General features: G+C 35.9%; 1 protein-coding gene across 1 annotated transcript in view; it reads right to left on the bottom strand.

Moving 5' to 3' along the window:
* Positions 1–27,902, bottom strand: part of LOC123264729 (disintegrin and metalloproteinase domain-containing protein 10) — a 259,035-nt gene that overhangs the window by 81,186 nt on the left and 149,947 nt on the right. Inside the window, exon 9 of the mRNA XM_044728164.1 lies at positions 5,004–5,181. Coding sequence (XP_044584099.1) covers positions 5,004–5,181 — 178 coding nt within the window. The remainder of the gene's footprint in view (positions 1–5,003; positions 5,182–27,902) is intronic.

Below are 27,902 nucleotides of genomic sequence, written 5' to 3'. Positions count from 1 at the left end.
AAATCACCGAATTTAATCACTACTAAATAACTAAAATCTCATTAAAAAATCACACTAAGTTCAGCGCGGCAAAGCTCAAATTCAAATTATCAACCGCCGTGTACTCGGTGTCGGTAAGTCGGCTTGCGCACGCAACCGAAGCTCGATCAATGGGCAATCGAACTCATCGATTACCCCGGGAGTACAAACACCAAAAAAAAAATTCCAACAATAATAATAGTAAGTACAACCGAACAGCAGTAAACAACAAAATGGCGGTACCTAAATACCTCGTGGGATTATCCTTGCTAACAGCACAACGCATCCTTGAAATTCTTCGGCAATATATCCCGCCAAGCGACGACAACAATTAATTAAACAAAAAGATTTTGCTTCAATTAAGCATTCAATTAAATGTTTTTATTTCAATAAATCCCACGAGCTATTTCAGAGGGAGACGTGGCCACTTACCCTGGTCAAAGACTCCTCGGCTAATGTCCTGGGTCTCTCACCACGTCGATCGCCCTCGGCTTCCACGTTGAATTGCAACAGGAAACCGGTGTCGGTCAGTCCGGCGCCGCGTCGTCCGTCAACGTATGACTTATCCTCGGCAAGGATCTTCAAAAGAATACTCCGATGTGTCGGGGCACGTCGGTTGACTCACCCGCACGTCGTATTTTTAAACAGTTTTCAAATAATTGACAACAGTCAATTTACCGTCGAATTACAATTGGCTGACACCTGAACTAACAATATTTCAACTTTTAAAATACTTCGTGAACAAATTGATCTCGTAATTAATGAATAGCAAGAATTGTCACCAAAAATTTCCAAAAAAATTAACAGAAGATGCATCCGTGCACGACAACCGGAAAACGTGGAAGAACCAAAAATCCTCACATGTCGCACTCCTCGCCTCTCTCCCCTGTCTCCTCGGTCCGTCGTTAGCGTTGAACTCCAGAGATGGCGCCGTCTATCCAATTTTCCAATATCGACGTTTCGAATGATATATTGGCTGGAGCATTGGCGCGCTCGACAGCCCGCTTTCCAACTTCACGCCTGCTCCGCTTGCTCACTCCAAGTTTCGATCTGTCCGTCGTCTTGTTCTCTCTGCACAGCCTCTCTCCGTCGATGATGATCTTGAAGATTATCCACGTCGATGATCCTCGTTGTCTTCCTTTTCGCGAGTTCGTGGCCGACGTCGTTTGTACCATTACAATCATACAATAACTTAAATCTAACTTAAAGCTAACTTAATTACTGAATTAAATTATTTAATATCGTAATAAATGGTGGTTTCACGCGCGATCGAGTTTCATTCGAATTTTCTCACGCGAGGGCGACTCGGTCGCGGCGAACCCAACCAATGGACAGAAGATAAACCAAAAAACCTCCATTTAGTTCATTTCAATTAAATTAATTAAAAAAAATTAAAGTAAAATTATTAACAGGTGGCGCTAAAAGCGGCCTGTTACAAGTATTATTTAATTTAACTACTTGGGATCTATTATGTAGATAGGATTTTAAGAGTTGATGTGGTAGACCCCTAATTCCATACCTCCAAAGTTTATCCATCAATATTTTATGATTGACTGTGTCAAAGGCTTTAGCCAAGTCTAAAAAGGCTAGAACAGTTGGAGAATTTTTATCTAAATTAGAGTAGATGTAATAAGAAGTATAAGCTAGAGCGTCAGTTGTACCTCTGCTTTTCATGAATCCAAACTGTTTATCTGAAATTAATTTATTTTTCAAGCAAAAATTAAGTATTCTAACATGTATGAGTTTCTCAAAAAGTTTAGCCAAATTTGAAATCAATGATATGGGTCTATGTTAGTAGTTAAGTGTTTGCCACCAGACTTATAGATAGGTACAACATCTGCACTTTTTAAAGCATTCGGCCAACAACCATTGCTAATGAAAATATTAAAAATGTGTTCTAATGGAGTACTTATATCTTTAGAAATTGTTTTAAGAACTTTACTGTTAATCCCATCAACACCACCTACTTTATTTTTCATATCACATATAGTAGCTTCAATTTCTTTTTGGTTCGTTGGTAGTGAAAAGAGACTATCACTTACATGTGGGATGTTTTTCTCTATATTACAATCAATAACATTAATATTACTAGCTAATTTAGCACGTATATCAGCAAAAAAATCATTGAAAGTATTTGCAATGACTTTTTTGTTAGATAACATTTTTTCCTAACTTACTATTTACAAAACTCCATAATTTCTTACTATTATTGCAATACTTATTAGCTCTTTCGCATTCATAATTATTTTTTGCTCGCTTAATAAGTTTATACAATATTTTACAATATTCATTATAATCATTTTTCAATTTATTGTTGTTTTTATCCCGTTTGTAGATGTTATATCACAGTTCCTTAGTTTTACAAGAATTCATTATGCCTTTAGTAATCCAATTATTACGTGCTTTGTTATTATTTTTTTTCATTTTCTTAGTTCTAGACTCATCTTTTATTAATTGTTTTAATTTAATAATAAAGACATCAAAGAATTCATCTGGATTATTAATCTGTAATAAGCTTGCCCAATCAACCATCCTACTGAGAATTTCTAACTTTTCATAATCTAAGACAGTGAACTCTTGATTAAAAATATTATTATTCTTAATAGAGACACCAATCGTCATAAAAATGGGAAAGTGGTCAGTAAAGATATTAGTATACGTAAAAGATTTGATGTCCCTGAATACTGATTTTACAAAAATATTATCGATACATGAGCCCCCAGATTCACTTGGCCTCGTAGTTCCATTAAAGTATGGTTGATACCCCGCTTCGAGAAAAGTAGATATTTTTAAGTTATCAATAATTTCAGTCACAGAACTATATTTTAATGATTTATTTACATATAATATCACCCCATCAGCTCTGTTTATGGAGCTGTGGTTATAGAAGCAATCATAATTTTCTATGGCAAAAAACACATAACACGGTAGTACCCATGTTTCAGAGCAAATAATTATGTCCGGTTTCACACTTAAATTGTCTATAAACAGTTCAAGTTTAGTAAAGTTAGAGTTTAAACTTCTCACATTTAAATACACTATTAATAATTTTCATAATTTGCTTTGGTGTAACACCAACTTTACCTAAGTGAACCGGTATAGTAGGTTGGAGAGAATAGTCTGTGGAACTAATTAAGTTATTAAATTTCTACACAAGATACGGACAACACGTGTCATTAGCACTGTGGTCAATAGGTCTATTTTTGTGAAACTTTTCATTATAAAAAACACAGTTTGAGCACTTTTTCTGCTGCTACTTACACAGCTTAGTAAGGTGATCTCCGGCACATATCATACACTTTACAGAGTTATTACACTTGTTATGATTATAGTTAACTCTACCACACTTGTGACACAAGTTAATATTAAAGTAATCAAAAACACGACATCACTGATGTCCAATGTAAATTTAAAAACCATTGTTATGCAACAGTAGGTACGTTTCAGGTGTAACCTCCAAAATTAGTGTTCTTTTACCAGTTATATTTTTATAATCGGCAATTATATTGAAAGCACAATCAGACTCACGAAAATTTCTATTGTTTATATCTTCTCATAGATCTTCCTTTGATAAGTCATCTACGTTTATAATTTTAACCTTAGGTAAATTTAGATGTTCAAGTTCCACATGGTAATCAGCACCCAGCTTATCACTTAAAACAGACTTAGCTCTTGCTACATCATTATTATTTTTGCATGTAATGGTAACCAATCCATCCTCATTTTCTCGTACATTATTTATTGGAATCGCCAAATCATTTGTGATTTTATTCTTAACTTTCCCCATGGTCTAACGATTATTATTGATTTTAGATTTCACTAGAATTTTCGGAATTTTAGGTTTAGGTTGTAAATTATTTTTTTCAATACTTGCATAATCACTTTCAGGTTTTTTGACAGTTAATTCATTGTTAACAATAGCATCCAATAATTTATTTCTAGCTTGTAGCTCCACGTTGATCTGTCTGAGTAGCTCATTTTCCATTTTCGTGGTAGCTAACTCATCCAGATCCGGGGCACTGACATCAGATAAATTTTTAGATTGATTTAGTGATAAGTTATTACATAATTCACTTCTAAGATCCTCTTTTTCATAAATTTTTACTTGCGTAATTATTTTTCGAGCATTTTCATCTAACGTATTCAAATCATAGTCCAATTTTGCGGTTAGGTTATCCTGGTGGTGTTTTGGACAGATTACAAGCATTTCACTCACAAATTGACCTTTCGTATATTTATTAAAGTCAGCTTCATGATACACATTTTCATATATCAAACAGATAACTATTTTAGGTACTTTAGACATAGGATGACACTTAAAAACTTTGCACGTATTATTAGACACATTTTCCGGGTTGTCCATCTTGGTTATTAATTTATTTATTATTTCAAAATATTGATTATCATGAGAATTCAAAATTGTTTACATCTCTCTTTTTAAATTGCGATTAAAAGGAGACGAATTTACTACATTGCTTAAATAAAGTCAAAAGAATGTTACATTCATTGTGGTTTTCTTTTTTATATTATTTATTTGTGTAAGATATTTTTTTTTAGGTCAAGAACTAAAATCCAGGGGGCTATAGCGAAAAAAAAAAAAAAAAAACAACTTGGGAAATAACGGACACCCTAATGATACACATATACAAAAACAAAAGATTTCTTCTCATTTCTCTCACATGAAAACTATGGTGCTACGTAGTCAAGCTAGATTCTTTTAGACTTTGCGCGTATATGACAAGAAAAACGGGCGCCAATAATTAAAAGAAAATTAGAAAATCTCCAAGGCAAAAAAATTTTCTATGCCAGTATGCATTATTTAAATAAAAAATAAATAGACATTGGCAAAGAGTGATCTCTAAATATTAATATTAAGAGCTCCCGTTTTAACAGACATTTTTTTTATCATCCTAGAAGTATTTAAGAGAAAATTTTATAGAAAGAAAAAAGTCGATTATTTTCAATCTAAGTGATAAATAGTATACCTGCATTGAGTTCCTACTCGGCGACTACATCCCTTGGCAGTTTCGTTTTGACTTTTATCGTAATCTGATACTTGTCGAGGATAACAACATTTATCTGTACATTCTACATAATCGTAGCCACAATCACATTCTTCGCCTGCTTCAACTATTTTATTTCCACAAAATGCGCCTGCTGAAGCTGTAAAGTAAAAAATGAAAATCTTAAAAAAAAAAAAAAATTTAACTTCCCACTATGAAAATCAATGATTTTCAAAAAATCGGGAAGTTACTGGTTTCACCCTGGTTTTCGAAAATCGAGTTCTTATCAGATCTCTTATTCAGATCTCCACGTTTCGAGATCCTAGGAAGCTATTCTGATCATTTCTACGAGGATGTCACTAGGTCTGTATGTGTGTGTGTGTGTGTATGTGGTGTATGAATGTATGTAACCGTCTCATAACTGTTGAATAGCTCGACAAATTTGAACAAACTCGGCGGCGTTCAAAAAGGCTCCACTACACTCAAATTTTCTATACCATTTAAACCGATTCGGATAAGTAAATTTTTAGAAATCTCAAAAATAAAATATTCAAAAAAAGGTTTTTTTGGAACAACTTCTAAACTAATGTATCGATTAATTCCAAAATTAAATCAGCTCTTAAACTTGAAAAACGACGTCGATTGCTGTAAACTGCATCAAATTCAGTTAATGCGTTGAAAAGAAACCGTTAACGAAAAATTTCAAAGAGTTTTTTTTACATAACTTCGAAATTTCTTCTCGAATCGTTTTTTATGTGGCAAAATAAACCTTAGTGCTCAAAAAACTGCGCCAATCGCCGAAAATCTCGTCAAAATCGGTCAAATCGTTCGTGAGATATTTAATTAAAAAAAATTCCAGAACTGTTTTTTTAACCCCTTCGGTCGACCTTTAATCCCTACTCTTGATTTGAATCTTACATCTTTATCTTAAAGTGAGAGAGCTATAGTCTGTTTTCTAGAGAGGGGGCCGAAAAAATAACAGAAGAGGGCACTTAAATTTTTTTGAACTTTTAATTTAATGATTTCTTAACTTTTGTTCTTTATGGTTTATATTCACTACTAAATCCTGTTTAATAAATAACTGTTAAGATCAAGACAGATAAATTTTTATGAATTGACAAATAATTATTAAATTAGTGAAATTAACTTAATTTTTTTAGCTTCCCGCTAAAGAAATTGAAAATTTTCGAAAATTGGGAAGTTATTGGTTTTACCCCGTTTTTCGAAAATCGAGTTTTCATCAGATCTCGACATTTAAAGGTCATAGGAAGCTTCCCTGAATATTCCCACAGTACGTACGGACGTGTGTGTGTATGTATATATGTATGTATTGCAACGTGGCCAGTTGGCTCACTTTAGGTAAACACCAATTTACCACCTGATGCAAATATCATTGGCGGACAACATGTCAAGAAAGTCCGATTAGAAATTAAGTAACAATCGCTAACTGTACATTAATAGTACGAAATTGTTTGAGAGTGGCGCTAGAACGTTTCCCCACTCCTCAATGCTAATTTATGTACGCGTCTTACGCGTACACGGCGGGGTCCCACTCAGATGGGCAATTTGGTTAGAGGTTTTTCAGTGCTACCGTACTGAAAATAATTTATAAAAACGTATTGTTGGTATCATTGACGATCTGAGCGCCCTCTATAACTTCTATAACGAAACGCAATCTCCCTAGCCCTTATAATAAATATATTTACTTTCAACTATTGAAATATTTAAAAATTTGCTATAAACAAATAGACAAATTGAATATTTTTGAAAAATTTTTTTTTGTCATTTTATTGTCATAGTAAAATAATGATTTAAAAAAAACAAATTTTTTCTCAAAAAAATTTTTTAATTGTTTATAATTGTTTTTTTCATTCATCCACCATTTAAATTATTTATTAAGAAATAATTTTTTTTAAAAATCATCATTTACTATTCTCAATATAATTATAAAAAAATTGTTTTTTACTTAAATTTTCATTGTTTATTTTATAAACAATTTGTTATAAACAAATTTCCATTTTCGTTTTATTTTTTTTCTGTTGCTTCAAAAAATAACAAATTCAGCCATATACATCAAGGTTGTAAAAAAAATTTTTCTCTATTTTTTATTTAATTTTAAAATAATTTACCTTATCAAAGTTGAAGCGGTCAATTATTTTATCAACTTATAAATTGTTATAACTTCTAAACTATTGATGATACGGTCTTTGACATTCAAGACGATCTTCTAGACAATTTAATGATTTATATTGTAAATTTTTAGTATCTTTATTATTTTTTACGTAAGTCTGATTTAAAAATTGTAAAAAGTTTATTCAATTCCGTACAAGCCTTCCAGGCTGTATAACTGGCAAAAATTTTGAGTTTTTGCTTTGATAAACGTTAAGTAATGCATTGAAAATTCCAAAATTGAAAGAAAACAACAAAATCAACATAAATGATTGGCGTTAGGTAGGAAAATAAGGATAATAAAATCCAAAACAATAAATGTTAAAAATTTTTTAGCCAAACTACTAGACGCAATCTATCAATACAAAAACAACCAAAATTAAAAATTGAGAAAAAAATTTTTTTTTATAACAGTAGCCGGATATTTCAATTTTTGATAACTTTGAAAAATCATTATTTATATAACAAGGGCTCCTAAGAGAAAAAAAATTAGGAAAACGGTTGACCCTAAAGGCCATCCCTGCAACTTCCCGCAAATTCCGTTAATACTTAGGCGCTTAAAATTGCACCTACGAAGTTTTTGAGCTCTTCGAGCTCAAAAATACAATCTATGTGTTGTTTTGAGCTCTCCAAACTCGAAAAAATACCTTTTCTATGCTTTTGAGCTTTTTGAGCTCAAAAATTTGATAAAAGTTTCACAGAACACTATTTTTTGAATTTTCAAACCACAATAACTTTTGAATGAATGAACCGATTTGTACGCGGTTGGCGGCATTCTACGCAGTTTTTTAAGCCTCATAAACAATCTCAAATTTTGAATTGATCGCGCTAGAAATTTCGGAGTAATTCCGAAAAAACACTTTTTTGGGTTTTCTTTCCTGCACGATATCTCTCGAACGAATCAACCGATTTTGACCGGATTAGCGGCAATCGACGTGGTTTTTTTATGTTAAGAGCTGATCAGTTTTTGGAGTTGATTGATAAAGCCGTTTAAAAGTTATTCCAAAAAAACCACTTTTGAAAAAAAATTTTTTTACAGTTTTTTTTAGATTTTTCGAAATCCATCGATCCGAATCAGTCCAAATTGTATTCAAAATCTAAGTTTGGCCAAGCCCTTTCGGATGGCACTAACCGCGATGAAATCGGCTAAACCGTTCAAAAGTTATAAGAGGTTTACATACTTACACACACACACACAAACACACACATACATACATACAGACATAGTGACACAATTTTTCGTCATTGCGTAAAGTGTAAAAATGTTTGTGTAAAATTTAACATTTTAGTGTGTAGAATTTAACATTTTAGTATGTTGATTCAACACAATAGAGTGTTGATTCAACACAAATTGTGTAAAAAAAGTCATCAACACAAATTTTTATTGATATTAACAACTAAAGTAATAATGGTTGCAATAATCGTATTTGAAAAAAAAAATTTCTTACGAAAAAAAAAAAAGTATATGTTAAGGGGTTAGGGGTAGTCAGAGGCACGAAAAAATGAGAATTTTCAGTATTTTTTTTTGCTATTAAATCATGTTATTTTACAAAAGTAGTAATATGGCATTATTATACAATGTTTTGACTTGAAGTCACGAAAATTTCAAAAAAAAAAAAATTTAATTTCCAAAGTTATAGCTGTCTGTGTTGACCCAGTTCCAAAAAAAGGTCCTTGCGGTGACAATCAGTCCTTGGAGATTTATCTAAAATCAGTCGGATGAAAAAAATTAGTTTTATAAATAGATAATCCTGGGCCTGATCGAAGGATTTTTTTTTTTTTAAATTAACAAAATGGCGGCCTCAGGAAATTTTTGTCTAGATTTTTGGGAAAAAATCAACAATTAATTGGTCTTAAAAAATCGAAATTTTTGAAAAAAAAAAAAATCCTTCGATCAAGCCCGAGTTTATTATGTATTCTAAAAGCTGTATAAATTTTATTAAAATCTACTGAGCGGTTTTCGAGTTACAGTTGTCACCAGTTCAAAAAACATAGTTTTGAGAAAAACGCGTTTAAAGTTTCACACTAGATTCACGTACAGAAATACGAATTATTAAATTACTTACATCGAGTTATCTATTCCTGGGCCATATAATAGTTCTTCAGCCATTGTGGAAGTTTCCAAAACATCAATTTGCTGTTGCCTACGAAGCATTCTGCCTTCCCGAGTGTTGTCGTTGGCGCGCTGATCTGCCACTTTCACACGTGCAGCATCCAATTTTTCAGCATACCGATGGGAATTAGACCCACAATTAAGTCCTAGGGTATCCATAATCATTAATAATGAATTTGTACCTTCATTAAATATACAAGTAGCTATGTATGCAGCAATTTGTACGATAGTAGAACTAGTATTCACGGTTTTTGGGCATATTTTCCACACTAGTTGGTTGAAGCTCTCATTATTATTCTGATTGAATCCACCTACACATCTTGAAAGTAAATTATCATTACTGAGATCGTCGTAAATCGGCTTAATAGCTTTTAAAACATTAGGAGGTAAGGGAGAATAATCTTGAGTATAAGTATCAAGCTCTCCACTTGCTTCAACGCGCTGGTAAGAGCACTAAGAATCTTCGCCTTTGGGACACATATCATGATTCGGATTTTCATCAGTCGAACCGTAGTGGTAAAAAGTTGCCATAATAGCAAATTTCATATCTTCAATAGAATCGCAATGACGACGTATTGATAAACCATAGTACCCAGTTAATTTTTCTATTACTTTTCCTGTAAGCCTACCTCTACCACCAAGACCTTTTTGTTTAGTTTTCAGAGTACGCAGTCGAGTCCCCATCCGCTTCTGAAAATGGCCTATACATTCCTTTTTATGTATGGTTGTATTTTTGTAAGGATCTGCTTTTATAATTCCAGAATAGGATGACAATAGAACCCTAAAAGGGGGTTTCTTGAAGCTGCCGCTAGCTATCTGCTCCCGAGCGCTTTGAAGTACCCGAGCTCTCTTTGTTATTTGTCGAATAACTCAAAAACTAATTATCGGATCGACTTGAAATTTTCAGAGAATATTTTTAAGATATTACACATAACGAAAATGCAAAAAAAAAATAATTGATTTTTTGAAAATTCTGACTACCCCTAACCCCTTAAGTGGATTCGAACCCTATTTAATTTTTTCGTGTACCAAAATTTAAGCACTATGCCGTATAAGGGAATCTAATATACTCATTAAAACTTATACATGGAGTGTTTACAAGCTGAGTTGGTTTGATGGTTCAAGTATAGAGGCGCTGGGTGTAAATATAATACCAACAATTTTTTGGTGAAAAAAAAAATTTATATAAATCGACATTTTGTTTTCGTAAGTTTTCAACACTGAAAAACCTCCAACTGAAATAAGGAACCTATAATATTACATTGAGTAGGACCCCGCTGCGTCCAGCCAGTCTTTGTTCAATCTTTCTACAGTTAAAGTATGTATTTAGTCTACGATAAGAGAGAGTTGTCAGTTGTCAACGCCACCGTCCATCTTAAGAGTATACGTTGTCACGAATGTATAAATGTAAGTAGCTGTGTGATCTCTGAAAGATAATTATAGGAATTATCAGGTGTTTGAATAGTGATTGCGGTCAATTTCTCGGATAGCTAAAGTGGAAGAGCCCTTAGCACATAACCAAAAGATATGAGTTCGAGTCCCGGTCTGGGCTGTCCGAATTTTTTTTTTTCGGTTACTGAAAGACTCCCACTGAGTGATTCTCTCTTCCCCTATATATTTTCTTCTCCCCTTTCCCAAAATTTTCGTAATGACATCAGATCAGAAAAAGTCAACGGTATTTCAAACGATTCAGAAATTATTTATAAATCTGATTCTTTAATTATTATGGAATTTTATGCATTATTTGTGTTGGTATAGGCCAGTTCTTTCTAAACCAAATTTTTTTTTATTAGGAATAGGAAAGTCGATCATGACTTTGGTCAAGAATCGATCTTTCACTAAAAAAAGTGACATTCGGCAGCCGAAATGGAAGTAGATTTTCTACTTAGATAAAATCACATCACTAATGATACAAATACTTCAATCAAATTGATGGAATTCCTTCTCCCTAAGTTAAAACGAATGCAATAGTAAAATTTCATTAAATATCTACAGACGAATAGGTTATTTAAGGGTTTTATTGAGTTATTTTAAGTATCGAGTTATTGAGTTTTGAGGCTGCTGAGTACGTGGATGTCAGCGTTACCGTGGAGCGGGACTACAAGTCACCCGGTTTCGTCAGTCTAATCTTACGAGACTTCCATGTGGAATGCCTAGGTCTGGCTGAGATGCCTGCGCTCCACTGTAAAGGAATATGACCAAAGCATCTGGGATCAGTTTTAATTACATTAGTTTACATTTGTCAGTTCCTGGAAAGCATCCACGCGAGAAATATCCGTACTCAGAGCTATAGTTGTTTGAGTAAGAATTAAAATAATGGGGAAATTAATTGAGTATAGAAGATTTGTCTGCATTGAGCTAGCACTTGAGAGAGTCACAGTTGAGCATCGGTAGAGAAGAGACGAGTCTGAGACTCAGGAGAGTTCACTCGCGGCAGTCAGAGAGTTGCCTCTGGTCACTACAGGTGATCGGACGTGCGTACCATTGCAGCTACAGGTTAAGGGTTTAGTCTCTAAGTTTCATATGTGAACTACAGAAATAAATACAGAGTTGATGGAGTTTGTTTAAAGTGGTGTTAAAAGTTACTCAGCATCAGCATTGGCTATGCTAGGTATGAGAGTCATTTACTTATAGTAATTTGAGCGGTCATAATTAAGTTTTGGTTTTGAGATATCAGATAGCCCAGTCAATTGTAGAAATCTGTAATAAGCCCTTATTGTAAATAATTTAGAGTTAGGTTGACACGTTTAGTTGTGATTATTAGTCTAGTCAATAATATTTATTTATTTTATAATAAGTAAGGCTCTGTAACTTGACAATAGCGTTGATTGTTGTTTACTATATTATTCCAGTAATTTTGTAGGAATTTAGAATTAAGTTTATAAATTAAGGTTAAAGTATATCGAATAGATAAGGATTTTTAAGCATAAAATTTTGGTGTTGCTAAAAAAAATTATTACAATCATGGGTCCTCTCCACTCGAATCACACCCCCTCTCCACAAACCAGCCCACTGAGCGACCCCGAGGCATCCCGTTATCTTTCCGACCCCTGGTCCTTTCTTTAGTTGTGATTAAGTTTAAGTTTTGGCTAGTTTTGATAATTCCTAGCGAATAAAAAATTATTTGATTCCGTTTTCACTGGTTTGGTAGTCCCAGTGATTGAAAATTACCTGGCGCCCTATTTTTATCGAGACCAGAGGCGAGGAATCGGAAAAAGAACAAAGTATAACCCGGATTTCATCATAGAATTGGGTTTTATTAAGTTTACGTAAACCCCCCATAAAACATTGGTTACACTGTTAAAAATTTCTATTGTAATTTTACAAGAAATGTATTGGAAGCTAATAGGCAAAATATTTATTTAAAAATACAATTGAGTATAGTAATATTACAAAACATACATAGCTCTGTGAAGTTACTAATTTTACAAAACGGTTTTGTAATTTTACAAATATTTTCAAATTAGCTAAGTTTGTAAAATTACAATACTTTCCTTGAATTAAAATAATAAAAAAGAAAGATTTGATTTAATACTTTTTGTCATTTTATTTTTTTGAAGCGCTGACTAGATTTTGCATCTCACGTAGACCTAATTTTTACAACTCAGATGATATAAAGTGAAAATAATATTTACCCTAACTAAGAATCGAACGTGAGCTGCGCGCTTGCCAGACCGATACCTAACGCCCTACGCCGTATAAGAGCCTAAAAAATCACTTCGATCGCCACCAAGAAGGTGAAAATCGCTTGATTGGTTCGTGAATGATCGTTGTCGAAAAAATTCGGAAAAAGTGAATTTTTGATATTTATCTAAGATTTAAGGTTCGATCAGTTTGTGTTCAAAAGTATATCATAGATTTTGAAAAATTGCGTGGAATACTGCCAACCGCGTGGAAATCGATTCATTCATTCAAACATTATTGCAGTTTGAAAATTCAAAAAATACTGTTTTATTAAACTTCTATCAGACTTTTAAGCTCGAAGAGCTCAAAAGCTTAGAACAGCTTACTCTATGAGCTCAGAGATCTCAAAATAACACATAGATTATATTTTTGAGCTCGGAGAATTGTGTGTGTGTGTGTGTGTGTGTGTGTGTGTGTGTGTGTGTGTGTGTGTGTGTGTGTGTGTGTGTGTGTGTGTGTGTGCGCGTGTGCGTGTGAGTTTGTGTGTGTGTATGTGTGTGTGTATGTGTGTGTGTGTGTGTGTGTGTGTGTGTGTGTGTGTGTGTGTGTGTGTGTGTGTGTGTGTGTGTGTGTGTGTGTGTGTGTGTGTGTGGGTGGGTAGGTGGGTGTATTAGGGTGATTTTTTTGAAAATTTTTTTTTTTTGCTTGACGTCTTAAAAGTTTCTTTAGGGTAAGAAAAAATTTTTCCTGCCTGAAAAAGTTTTTAATCCCAATTATAGATTAGCCACAAAGGGGGGTCCCCTTTACCATTTAAATAACATGGAAAAAAAATTTTTGTTTAAAAAAACAATTTACTCTTTTGGAAAAAAAAAATTAAAAATTTTTTGACAAATGTTTCTTGTAGGAAATTAAATTCTCTACAAAATTAATCTGATATAAAATTTTCATAACTTGAACGGTTTAAAAGTTATAGGCCCTCAAAACAAATTCAGATTTTTTTAATTCAAACTTTTTATTATTATTTTTAAACAAAAACAACAGCATTTATCAACGTTTTAACTATTAAATTATTTTTTATAGTTCAATCGTTAACTCAAAAAGAAATTTTTGAATTTATTTCTAGTTTCTCCACAAAATAAAAAAAAAAAACAATTTTATTTTATAGTTAAAAATAAAAAAAATTAGGAAAACGGTTGACCCTGAAAGCCATCCCTGCAACTTCCCGCTAATTCCATACTTGAGTGCTTAAAATTGCACCAATGACGTTTTTGAGCTCTTCGAGCTCAAAAATACTATTTATGAGTTATTTTGAGCTCTCCGAGCTCAAAGAGATTGTTTTCTTATGCTTTTGAGCTCTTCGAGCTCAAAAGTCTGATAGAGATTTGATAAGACACTATTTTTTGAATTTTTAAACCGCAATAACTTTTGAATGAATAAACCGATTTTCACGCGGTTAGCAACATTCGACGCAGTTTTTCAAGCCTTACAAAGAATCTTAAATTCTGAATTGATCGCGCAAGAAATTTCGGAGTTATTCCGAAAAAACACTTTTTTGCTCGACGGGCAGAAAGCGTCAACTTTCGGCCCGCTGCACTAAACGAAAGTGCCGCTTCCTGCCTTCGTCGAGCAAAAAAATAGTATTCACTAGGGTGAACCAAAAAAACTAACCTATCGAATTTATGGATTAAAATGAACCTATATATCGAAAAAAAAACTTCCCTGCAAGGCATGATTTTTAGCTCAATTTTGAAAGGCGTCGGTGAGCATTCAAAGTTTCCCATTTAAATAACACATAAAAAAATCTTTTTTCATTGAAAATAATATAACTTTTGAACCGCTAGAGATAAACATTTTTTGACGGCGGATTCTTGAAGGGCATTAAATTTCCTACAAAATCGAGCCTGGTTTCATTTTTTAAAGTCAAAAATTCATATATTTACTGGTCATGAAAATTGAGCAAAAAATCAAAATAAGCAATTTTATCGCGATTTGATCGCGGTTGGTGCCATTCGAAAGGGTTTGACCAAACTTAGATTTTCAGTATACTTTGGAACGATTCGGACCGGTAGATTTTTGAAAATCACAAAAAAACTACAAAAAAAAATTTTTTCAAATGGGGTTTTTTTTGGAATAACTTTTCAACGGCTTTACCGATCAATTCCAAAAACTAATCAGCTCTTAACATCAAAAAACCACGTCGATCGCTGCCAGTCCGGTCAAAATCCGTTGATTCGTTCGTGAGTTATATACGTGCGTGTATAGCTCTTTTGAGCCCAGGAAACGGCCTCTTCGGAGGTAGGCGAAAGCCTCGCCATATATTCTTCGTTCGTGAGTTATCGTTGACGAAAGAAAACCGAAAAAAAGTGTTTTTTCGGAATTACTCCGAAATTTTTCGTTCTATCAATTTAAACTTGAAAATTCTTCATGAAGCTTAAAAAATTGCGTCGAATGCCACCAACAGCGTGAAAATCGGTTTATTCATTCAAAAGTTATTTCGATTTGTAAATTCAAAAAATAGTGTTTTATAACACGTCTATCACACTTTTGAGCTCGAAGAAGTCAAAAGCATACAAAATCTATTTTTGAGCTGGGAGAGCTCAAAATAACACACAAATTGTATTTATGAGCTCGAAGAGCTCAAAAACGTCACAAGTGCAATTTCAAGCGTTTAGGTATAGAATTGGCGGGAAGTTGCAGGGATGGCCTTCAGGGTCAACCGTTTTCCTAATTTTTTTATTAATATTTTTATAATTAACTAACTTTTGTAACAATACTTTTCCCCAAAATTTAACTAAATTCGACCGATGACGGAGATATCGGCTGGGTAGGGTATTTTACGCTCGCCTTTTTAAATATATAATAAATTAACCCGGAAACCCCTCAGGCTGGGTTAGTGCACATTTGGACGCCAGGTAATTTTTATGAAAAATTACCAAAAAATAATAACAATTCCAGGGGCCGCGCCGGACGATCAATCAACGATTCGAGTTAATGCGGATGAAAAGCGCAGGTTGCAGTACAATTAAAATAAAATTAGGGTAAAATACAGAGTAAGAAACAATAAGTAATTAAATCTATGTAATATTCCGAAAGATCCTGCTAAAATAAAGGACGGATGACAGGGAAGTAATCCGGGAAGTAACTTACATAAAATAAATCATTAATGAATCAGAAAATATTAACAAAAATAAATTTTTTATTTATAAACGGTGTTACTTAAAACTAAATCTGCTTTCCAAATAACAGAATAAATCCTTTATGGAACAAATATAATAGATTTCAAACAATTAAACCAATATAAACGATAATTTTAGATATTAGCCTTTCAATATTATTTACAAACGTAATAATAATTAATGTAAGTGTAGTACTTTGATTAGTAATTGCTGGCCATTTCAGGGACCCACACGAGGCTTTCGGGATAGGTACAAGTGTTCCCTTAAAATAACCCTTACTCGCTACGGGATCGACCCGATAAATCGATAGTGAATTTAGTTAAACAATAAAAGAATAAATTATTTAAGCCAGGAGACAGCGGTGTGCGGATATTAATCAATCTCAACTTGTGAGTACTCACCAGAAAGGAAACTCAACCCAAGGCACCAAATCCACACTCCTTACAATAGCGGAGGTCCCGCGTGTGTACCTCACACCAAGCGGGCCACCGCGTGTCTGCTCAAGTTTTGTCACCGTAAACCGTTCGAGGCCTCGTGTTCGACAACAGTGGCCTCTGTAGCCATTTTCCCTAATTCAATAAACTCTTTGCTCGCGATCGATATTGTAGGGCCTCACCCGTGCGAGTAAAGGCTATGATTTATCACTCATAGTAAAATTAGGTACTATATGACAATGATTTACGGCAATGCATACAACTAATAATAATAATAATAAATTATAAATAATTCATTGTAAATGTTTGAAATAAAGATAAAATTAATTCTTAAATTAATAACAATAATATTAGAAATTTCAAATATAAATAATACTAATAGTAATAAATTCAATGAATAAATTAATAAATAAATATAAAATAATAAATTCAGAGACACACCGAGTGGATCTGTTGCCAAATTTAGGCGCAGGGAGGGACGCACACAGGGAATAAAAACCCTGTGACACTTTTTATAATTCACTTTTTCAGAAATCTAAGTCTTGAGCTGGAGCGCTTATCGGACAAGAAACTTTAAACCAAGCTTTTACACAAATAATACTTGCATACCCCCCCCCCTACTTATCTCGTTTCGAAGTAATTTATTTTCTTAAATATAAAAATTTCTAACAATAAATGCCTAAAATTGCTTATTTTAATTTTTTGCTCAATTTTCATGACCAGTAAATATATGAATTTTTGACTTTAAAAAATAAAACCAGGCATGATTTTGTAGGAAATTTAATGTCCTTCAAGAATCCGCCGTCAAAAAATTTTTATCTCAAGCGGTTCAAAAGTTATATTATTTTTAATGAAAAAAGATTTTTTTACGTGTTATTTAAATGAGAAACTTTGAATGCTCACCGACACCGTTCAAAATTGAGCTAAAAATCATGCCTTGCAGGGAAGTTTTTTTTTCGATATATTGGTTCATTTTAACCCAGAAATTCGATAGGTTAGTTTTTTTGGCTCACCCTAATATACACTCCAAGGGAAGTAAATAAAAAAGCCTCAGATCACATGTTTGTCAACCTCAGCTTCGCCTCGGCCGACAATTACATGTGATCTGAGACATTTCTTACTTTACTTCCCTAGGTATGTAATATACTATTTTTCGATTTTCTTTCGTTCACGATATCTCTCGAACGAATCAACCGATTTTGACCGGACTGGTGGCGATCGACGTGGTTTTTTGAGGTTAAGAGCTGATTAGTTTTTGGAATTGATCAGTAAAGCCGTTTAAAAGTTAATCCTAAAAAACCACATTTGAAAAAATTTTGTTTTGTAGTTTTTTAGCGATTTCTTAAAATCTACCGGTCCGAATCGTTCTAAACACACACATGCATACAGACATACAGACACCATCGCGGGAATAGTCAGGGAAGCTCCCTAGGACCTTGAAACGTCGAGATTCGTTGAAAACTCGATTTTCGTAAAACGGGGTGAAAACAATAACTTCCCGATTTTCTTAGCGGGAAGTTAATAACATCTGAACAAGTGTAAAATATATTATTATTATCATCAGAAAATAAATATTTGAATTCAAACTTATAGTGCTAATCATATCCGCACCGACTACAGCACTCAAGTCGACTCAGTAAATTGTTACGTCGAAAATCTTATTGTTTTGACACAAAGTAGACATCTTAACCAAACAAAATGTCATAAAATAATTCTGATAGTAATAAAAATAATAATAAAGATATCCCCTTAATTGGCTATCAAATATGTGAATTCAATCCCCGAAATTACCCACGAATCGTCAAGTTTTAAGTTTAATGTTTTACAAAAAGTCGGTTATGAATACGAGCATTCATCAGAGTGCTACAATTGTTGTTGATGAAATAATGAAAATTTGGAGTGATAGTGGCATTAGAGTGATTAAAACTTATAATAGCATAATTAAACTTGAAAAATTATTCGATCAATAGAAAAATTTACAGAAAAATTATTCTAGAAAATCTTCTTCTGCACAACAGTTATGAGAATCTCTGAAGAAAATTTGAACCAAAATACAGTACAATCAGCTGTAACTTTATACAATGATCAAGAATGTGAAGGTAAGCTTAATGAAGTATACAATTATTTTTTAATTTGTAAAATTAATTTTCACAAATTTTTTAGATCTGACTAAGAGCTTGTATAGTTGTTCTGTATCTGAATACAGTCAGCTTTTATTAAATAGTTTAAAAAGACAACTATCATATGATGGCGAATTTGACAATTCTCTTTGTAAACGAAGAAAAGTTGATCTCATTACTTTTAAAGTAGTCGCAGCGTTGGATAGGACGCAAACGACAAGTCGAAGTGCTGTTCATATCATTAAAGCTGCCCTTCAAAGTTTAGGCATTGATCTTGAAATTGTAAATTTCAGTGCAACAACTATTCAACAAAAACGCAAAAACTTAAGAGAGAAAATGGCTATAAATTTAAAAGAGAACTTTGACATAACACAAACGTGGACATTACACTGGGATGGAAAGCGACTTTGGGACCCTCAAAATCTCAAAACATTCTAATGGCTACCTATTGTAGTGTCAAGTGTAAAAATTGAACAAATATTAGGTGCTGGAAAACTTGATTCTGCAACAGGATATAATCAAGCCAGTGAAATCATTGAGTATTTAGATCAATGGAAGATTACTGATCATATTGAAGCACTTTGTTTCGATACAACTTATGTGAATACAGGTAAGAATTATTGATCAATAATCATTTATCGTTGTAACTAGTTAACGTTGATCTTCAATTGCTTTATTATTATCAAATAATGATGTTTAAAGGTAAATTCAAAGGAACATGTATGTATCTTGAAAAACAGCTCAATAAAAACCTATTGTACTTCGCATGTCGGCATCATATATGTGAGCTTCTTTTGCGAAGTGTTGCAGAAGTTTATTGGCCAGTGACATCGGGCCCGAATGTACCAATATTTAAACGTTTGAAAGATACTTGAAATACCATCGATACGTTCGATTATGAAATTGGCATTCAAGATGCAGTTGTCGCAAAAATTTTGAATGCTCAGAAAAACTGAAATAGAATGGTCAGTATATTTTTTTCTGTTTTAGGTGTTTCAACCTCGTGACGATTATAGAGAACTCCTTGAGTTAGCTGTTATATTTTTGGGCGCTACTCCACCTCGAGGAATCTTTTTTAAAACACCAGGAGCAATGCATCACGCTCGCTGATTATCTAAAGCCATTTATGTGTTAAAAATATTTATGTTCAAAAAGCAACCGAATCTAACGTTCGACGATGTAAATTCCATTCATCAAATCCGTATTTTTATCGTGTCAATATACTTAAAAACGTGGTTTACAGCTCCAAACGCTATCAAAGCTCCATATCAAGATTTAATAACAATGAAAAAATTGATAAATTATAAAAAAATTTCCACAGCAGCTTCTAATAAATTCGCTAAGCATTTGTGGTATTTATCTGAAGAGCTGTCAGTATTAGCACTTTTTGATTCTGATGTGCCTATAAATCTTAAATTACAAATGGTAGAAACTTTAAATAAGAAACGGAAAACCTACAAATGCTCCAAAAGATTTATTATATCTGAAAAAAATTTTCGTCAAATGCTATCAAAAAATTAGAAAAACGGTAGACCCTGAAGGCCATCCGTGAAACTTCCCGCTAATTCCATACCTAGGTGCTTAAAAATGCACTTATGATGTTTTTGAGTTCTCCGAGCTCAAAAATACAATTAACGTGTTATTTTAAACTCTTCGAGCTTAAAAAGATAGCTTTTCAATGCTTTTGAGCTCTTCGAGCTTAAAAAGATAGCTTTTCAATGCTTTTGAGCTCTTCGAGCTCAAAAGTCTGATAGAAGTTTCATAGAACAATATTTTTTTAATTATCAAACTGCACTAGCTTTTGAATGAATCAACCGATTTTCACGTGGTCGGCAGGATTTGATGAAATTTTTTTTTTTATGAAATTTTTTCACACGCACGCACACACACACACACGCGCACGCGCACGCACACACACACACACACACACACACACACACACACACACACACACACACACACACACACACACACACACACACACACACAGTGACAACATCGCCGGGATAGTCAGGGAAGCTTCCTATGACCTTAAAACGTCGAGATCTGATGAAAACTCGATTTTTGCAAAACGGGGTGAAAACAATAACTTCCCGATTTTTGAAAATCTTCGATTTTCTCAGCGGGAAGTTAAAAATATTGATGATTTTCTGACTGAAAAGCTATTAACTATTTTTAAACAATTTAAACTGTCAACAGACTTTCTTCAGATACATCCTGCATGATGGGATTCTGAAGAGAGTTATGTAAAATGCCGGAAAGTATTCAGTAATCTTAAAGTAGTTAATGATATTGCGGAAAGAGCAGTCGCTTTAGTTCAACAATATAGTAATACTTTAGTAAAAGACGATACTCAAAAACAATACTTATTACAAGTAGTGAAGCAACATCGATCAAAATAACCTACTTGCAAGAAATGAAATGATTGAAATTTTTATTTGATATTTTTATAAAAATAAGTTTATCATTTTAAACAGAATTTATTTGATATTTATAAGAAAGTAATTTGGAAATTTGTAAATTTGTTTCCTTATGTAATTTAAGAATTGTTATTATTATTTGTTATTATTACGGAATTAATAATTAAAGTTAAAAGATAATTGAATTTAAAGTGAAAATCGAAGTTAAAAAATAAAGTTAAAGTTAAAAGATCATTTACTAGTTAAAACGTTGATAAGTGCTGTTGTTTTTGTTTAAAAAAAAATAATAAAAAGTTAGAATTTAAAAAACCTCTTTATGTGCATTCATTTAAAATCCATAAAAACTTGTTTTAAGTTTGAGGGCCTATAACTTTTAAACCGTTCAAGTTATGAAAATTTTATATCAGATCAATTTTGTAGAGAATTTAATTTTCTACAAGAAACATTTGTCAAAAAATTAGGAAAACGGTTGACCCTAAAGGCCATCCCTGCAACTTCCCGCTAATTCCATACTTAGGCGCTTAAAATTGCACCTATGACGTTTTTGAGCTCTTCGAACTCAAAAATATAACTTCTCTATGCTTTTAAGCTCAAAGAGCTCAAAAGTCTGATAGAAATTTGATAAAACACTATTTTTTTAATTTTCAAACCGCAATAAATTTTGAATGAATAAACCGATTTTCACGCGGTTGGCGGTATTCGACGCAGTCTTTTAAGCCTTATAAAAATCCTTAAATTTTAACTGATCGAACTAGAAATTTCGGAGCAATTCCGAAAAAACACTTTTTTTGGTTTTCTTTCGTTTACGATATCTCTCGAACGAAGAATATATGGTGAGACTTTCGCCTACCTCCGAAGAGGCCGATTCCTGGGCTCGAAAGAGGTATACTCGCACGTATATTTGTCCTACCCTCACAATAAAGAAAACACAGCCAAGATCGCGGACAAGGAAAAACAGCTGCTCTCTTGTGTTTATACACATTCATTGAGCAGCAGCAAGAGTTGCGTATAATTGTGTGTGCAACTCTCATCGATTCCTCTGGCAATCCATTCTCTGTGGGCACATCGAGATGTACCCACAGAATATGGGCAGTATCCAGCGGGGATCACGGGGAGGCGGAGTCGATAGAAGACCATGTTGTTTGGGTAATGTGTTGTGTGTAAAGTATGATTTTACGTGTAAGTGTTTGCGTGAGTAGGGTGCTCGGGCACTTGTGTTATTTGTGGTCATTTTCCCTAGCTTATTCTACGGTAGTCATCCAAAGCTCTATACTGTCCTCACAATTATGTGGAGCATATCGCTTGTGCCTAAGCGCTCCGACTCTACCTAGGTGGATGTCTGTTGAGTCTCGTCCCTAGTCGCTTTTTTGTTAGCTAGTTGGGTTTGGAGTGCGCAACACATTACTACTTTACTGAAACCTTTTAAAAGCTTGAAGTTACTTTAGGGTGAGGCAATCGCACGCGCAACGCTCGCCCACTCCGCGTTCCCACCCCATATGTCCTTGAGCACCTCGCGTTGAGACTCGTACTCATGGCATTCAAGCATTAAGTGCTCCACGTTGTCGACCCTTTCTCCTAGCCCATTCTCCCTACACTCGTCGCAGAATTTGCTATCCGTATGTTCATACTTGAATTGGTATTCTCTAAAGCCGCCGCCGCCGCATATGTGACGATAGGCATAAAGAAGCCCTTGTATATGGTGGACATAGCTGGGTATCGCAATCCCCATTCCGCCCGCGCAATACGCCGCATGGGCCCGAATACCCTACTTAGTTTCGCACGACTTGTTTTAATATGACTTTTCACCTTGAGGCCCTCGTCGAAGTGTACCCCTAAGTATCTAACGCTGAATTTGAATTTAACTTTGGAGTCTCCTATCATTATTTTTGGCAGTTTGTTATCGTACTTAGGCTTTCTCTGTCGTCCTTTTGCTTCATAGGGATACGGGCTCTTTTTGTACTTACGTGGACCGCGATGCACAAATTCGTTCTTGAGGAAGATGGCCGCAGTCTTTGACTTCGACAGTTCAAGCATTGCGGAACTACACCATTTCAGTATCATATCTTCTACTACTTGACCTTTATGCTCTATTTCTTTTCTTGAAGAGCCTTCTACTAAGACGAGTAAATCGTCAGCAAATGCAACAAATTTATTCCCGTGTTCTGTCAGTTCCAGTTTCTTGAGGAGATCGTCGAACATGATGTTCCAAAATAATGGTCCTAGCACTGATCCTTGCGGGCACCCTCGCGTCGGCGTTTTCGATTCCCTATCTCTCGAACGAATCAACCGACTTTCACCGAGTAAGCGACAATCAACGTAATTTTTCAGAATCAAAAGCTGAATAGTTTTTGGAATTGATCCATCAAGCCGTTTAAAAGTTATTAAAAAAAAAACCACATTTGAAAAAAATTTTTTTTTCAGTTTTTTGAAGATTTCTTAAAATCTATCAATCTGAATCGGTCCAAATAGTTTTCGAAATCTAAGTTTAGTCAAGTCCTTTCGAATGACACCAACCACGGTGAAATCGGTCAAGCCGTTCAAAAGTTATGAGCGGTTCACATACTTTCACGCACGAACGCGCGCGCGCGCACACACACACACACACACACACACACACACACACACACACTCGGGGCAGAAGAGATACTGCTACCGGGCGCGTCTCCCCAAGCGGATGGGAGAACGCTCGCTGTCCTTGGATGACACTTAATCTCTTAGTTGATGAGGTACAGCGGGTAGGAGCCAAGCAAAATAACCAAACAAAATAAGCTCCCGTGGACAAAACTCCCCTTTAATGGGTTGGTCACACTAACTGACCTACCAAGACGATTGGTTCCTGCTGTAACTCACTGGGAGTGTCCGGAACCTGTATCGTAGTTTCCGACGATGCAGGCCACGGCTGATGTGAGCTTGCTCTGCCGAGGTGAAAGTTGCAGCAGTGGATCAGGAGCCAGCCACTTCGGGCCTTGATCAGGAAGTACGCAGTGAGTGTTAGAGATCGGAATCTTCACCGCTCCGAGCGAGTCTAGTCCGTCCGTGTATTCCGGGACTGGCTAAGTGTCGGCTAGGCCTCAGGGAACTGGGGTAGGAGTACTATCTCCGAGGGTACACCCGTTCCTAGTCATGGCAACCCGCTCCACTCCGTACGATGCGCTGGTAAATCAAAAAAGTATGAGTAAGTTACAGGAAACAAACAAGAATAGAAACGGGCTTCATGCTCAACAAGCAGCGATTGAAGCAAGCGCTGACATGAAGAGAACGCAAGCGTTGGAGCGCCTTGAGAAGCTGACCATTGAGCTGCAAGAGTTTGTCCAAACTAAGGTCAATATCCACAAGGAGATAAAGACCAAGACAACCGGTGCAGTCAATGCTCTTGGAAGATTCAAGAAACTGGACGAAGAATGGCGCTCATCATTACACCGCACCCCTTGTGCTACATCGGAGAGAAACAGTCAAGTGGTTGTTGAAGAAGCGATGGACACTGGAGCCGAAGGTGACGGAGAATCAGTCGCTGAAGAAGAAAGTAAAACTATCACAACGGCAGAGACTGAATCCTTTGACCAAGACGGCCGCATCCTGAGGAAGTTGAAAAGGAAAATTCGTTCTCCCGAAGGCGGAGTTTTTCATACTCCCAAGAAGCTGAAAGACGTTGGACCTGGTCATCCCATCAAGAAGCAGGAAGTGGTTAAGGATCTTCCACAAAACTCTTGTGAACAGTACAAGAAGCCAGGCTGGGAAAAGGTGCAGTCCAGAAAGGACAAGAAGAAGGAGCGCAAGAAACTGCCCCCAGAAAAACCTCTGGTGCCTCCACCGAAGCTGAACCAGAAGCCAAGAAGAACAGCAACGAGACCGGAGGCACTTATTATCCGTCCAGCAAACAAAGATAAGTATTCTGAAATACTTACACGGATCAAGGCGGACGTTCGCCCAGATCAAGTCCGCAACACAGTCGAGAAGATACGCAGGACCTCGACAGGGAACATTCTCATCACGCTGTCGAAAGGCAGTAGTGATAGAGGTAAAGACCTGCAGAAGACTATCGCGGGAATACTTAAGGAGGACGCAAATGTCATTAGTACAGGACCTGAAGAAGACCTGGAAATTCGCGATATTGACGATACTATAACTAAAGATGACATTCTAACAGCTTTACAAGAGGCAGCTAGAAACGATTGTGGTATAACAGTAGAGGCCATTAAAATTCGTAAGGTCTTACGTAGCAGAACACAAATTGCGTCGGTGACTCTGGCAGCAACGGTAGCGCAGAAAGTGGTAGGAGAACACGGTAAGATTAGGATCGGCTGGACCAATTGTCGTATTAGAACAGTACTAAGACCAGTCCGATGTTATAAATGCTGGCATTTTGGACACCGTGCGGTTCAGTGCACAAGTGAAGTCAACCGCTCCAAACTTTGCATTGAATGTGGAGAAGAGGGACACAAAATCGCCGAATGTAATAAGCCTGCTAAATGCGCACTGTGTGCGGATCAATCCGGTACAGAGAATAACGCCTATCATGCCGGCACAAGCAGATGCTCAGTATACCAAGAGGCACTCAAGAAGATAACTGATAAACGAAAATGAGAATACTGCAGCTAAACATCAACCACTGTGAAGCGGCACATGATTTGCTCATGCAGACAGTACGTGAACAGAAGCTTGACCTTGTGCTTATATCGGAACCGTATAAACACCTCGGCGGCCAACCATGGGAAACTGACTGCACCAAAAAAGCTGTCATATGGTCCTGTCACAAGCTCCCCTTCCAGAGTGTCGTTAACAATGGCAGCGCCGGCTTTGTAGCAGCATCGGTAGATGGCATCCGCTTTTACAGCTGCTACGCACCACCTAGCCTCACTATTGTTGAATTCATGGACTTTCTGGATCGACTGACGGAGGACGCGAAGCAGTACTACCCAGTGGCAATAGCTAGAGACTTCAACGCCTGGGCAGTGGAATGGGGCAGCAAACACACCAACGCTCGAGGTAAAGAACTACTGGAAGCTTTTTCTACGTTAGATGTAGTATTGTTAAACAGCGGCGATGCGCCGACGTACACTAAAGGAGACGCAAGTTCTATTGTGGATCTTACTTTTGTCAGCAGCAGCCTCATCAGAGGAAACTACGACTGGAAGGTGATGGAGATCTACACGGCCAGCGATCACAATGCGATTCTCTGGGAAGTATCAAAGGACCAGAATCCTAGAAGACCGGCTAAGAAACTTGACATCGTTGGGTGGAAGGTGAAATCCTTTGACCCAGGTGCTCTAAATATAGCTCTAGTAGCTGCCCTAAATATTGAACCGCTTACTACTGGATCTGCAGAAGAAATGACCAAGGACTTGATGAAGAGAGTGACCCAGGCTTGCGACACCTGCATGCCCCGTAAATGGGGCATGAACCAAAGACCTTCGGTGCACTGGTGGAACGAACACATCAGCTTCCTACGGAAAGAGTGTCTCAAGAAAAGAAGAATATCTCAGCGTGGTTATCGGCGGCCTGACTCAGCGGAACTAGTCGCAGAATACAAGAAAGCTCGTCGACATTTAAACAAAGCCATCAAGGATAGCAAGAAGAACTGCTGGAAAGAGCTAATCAACGAGGTGGACAAAGACTTGTGGGGTAGACCTTACAAGGTAGTCATGGCACACCTGAAATATCAGCCAATGCCGTCTCCTACGTGTCCTCAACTCTTACAGAAGATCGTGACTGCGCTGTTTCCACGACAGCAAGTTTTCAACTATCTGTTGACACAGGACGAACTGAATGATATTCCACCTGTCACGAAAAAAGAACTGATGGAAGCTTGTAACAGCGTCGGGAATAATAAAGCACCGGGATTGGACGGAATCCTTAATATTGCCTTGAAAACATCTATTAAAGCAGCGCCAGCGTTATTCCTCGACGTCTACAACATCTGCTTGAAGGAAGGGATTTTTCCTCGGAAGTGGAAACAACAACGGCTGGTACTACTTCCTAAAAGGAAAAAGCCACCGGAAGAACCGTCATCTCACGTCCACTCTGCATGCTGGATACAGCCGGTAAGATACTAGAACGTTTAATCAACCAAAGAATAGAAGCAGTTGTCGATCCACTCTTGGCAGACAATCAGTACGGATTTCGGAAAGGATGATCAACCCTGGACGCGATCAACCTGGTTGTCGGTATAGCCAAAGTCGCAATCGCCGGTACCAGATGGAAGGGGGGAACGAAGAAATATTGCCTGGTGGCAACTTTAGACATAAAAAATGCCTTCAACTCCGCCAACTGGGATTGCATCATGCAAGCCCTTCAAGAGATAAACGTACCAGGATACCTACGAAGGATAGTCGCTAGCTACTTCACAGATAGAGTCCTGAGATATGACACGAAGAATGGCCCAAAGGAGTATGATGTTACTGGAAGTGTACCGCAGGGTTCTGCTCTCGGTCCACTTCTCTGGAATGTCATGTTCAACGGATTGCTGAGACTGAAACTACCAAGAAACGTCAAACTGGTAGCGTACGCGGACGACGTAGCCGTAGTAATAGTCGCCAAGCATCTTGATGAGATAAAACATATGTTCGCTATCACCTTTGAGCGAATTAACCAGTGGATGGACACAGTAAATTTACAACTGGCTAAACAGAAGACCGAGGCTGTACTTATCTTTAGCAGAAAAGTGGTGGAAACAATCAATCTAAACGTCGGAGACCAAGAAATCACATCCCAACCATTCATTCGATATCTGGGAGTGATGCTCGATGCCCGACTTAACTTTAAACAACAAGTTGAACACGTGACCACCAAAGCATCAGCAGTAGTAGCCAACCTAGTACGATTGAT

The sequence above is a fragment of the Cotesia glomerata genome, linkage group LG5 (genome assembly GCF_020080835.1).
Source record: "Cotesia glomerata isolate CgM1 linkage group LG5, MPM_Cglom_v2.3, whole genome shotgun sequence".
Classification (NCBI taxonomy): domain Eukaryota; kingdom Metazoa; phylum Arthropoda; class Insecta; order Hymenoptera; family Braconidae; genus Cotesia; species Cotesia glomerata.
Note: the sequence above shows the minus strand (reverse complement) of the source record. Positions and strands in the feature narration are given on the sequence as shown.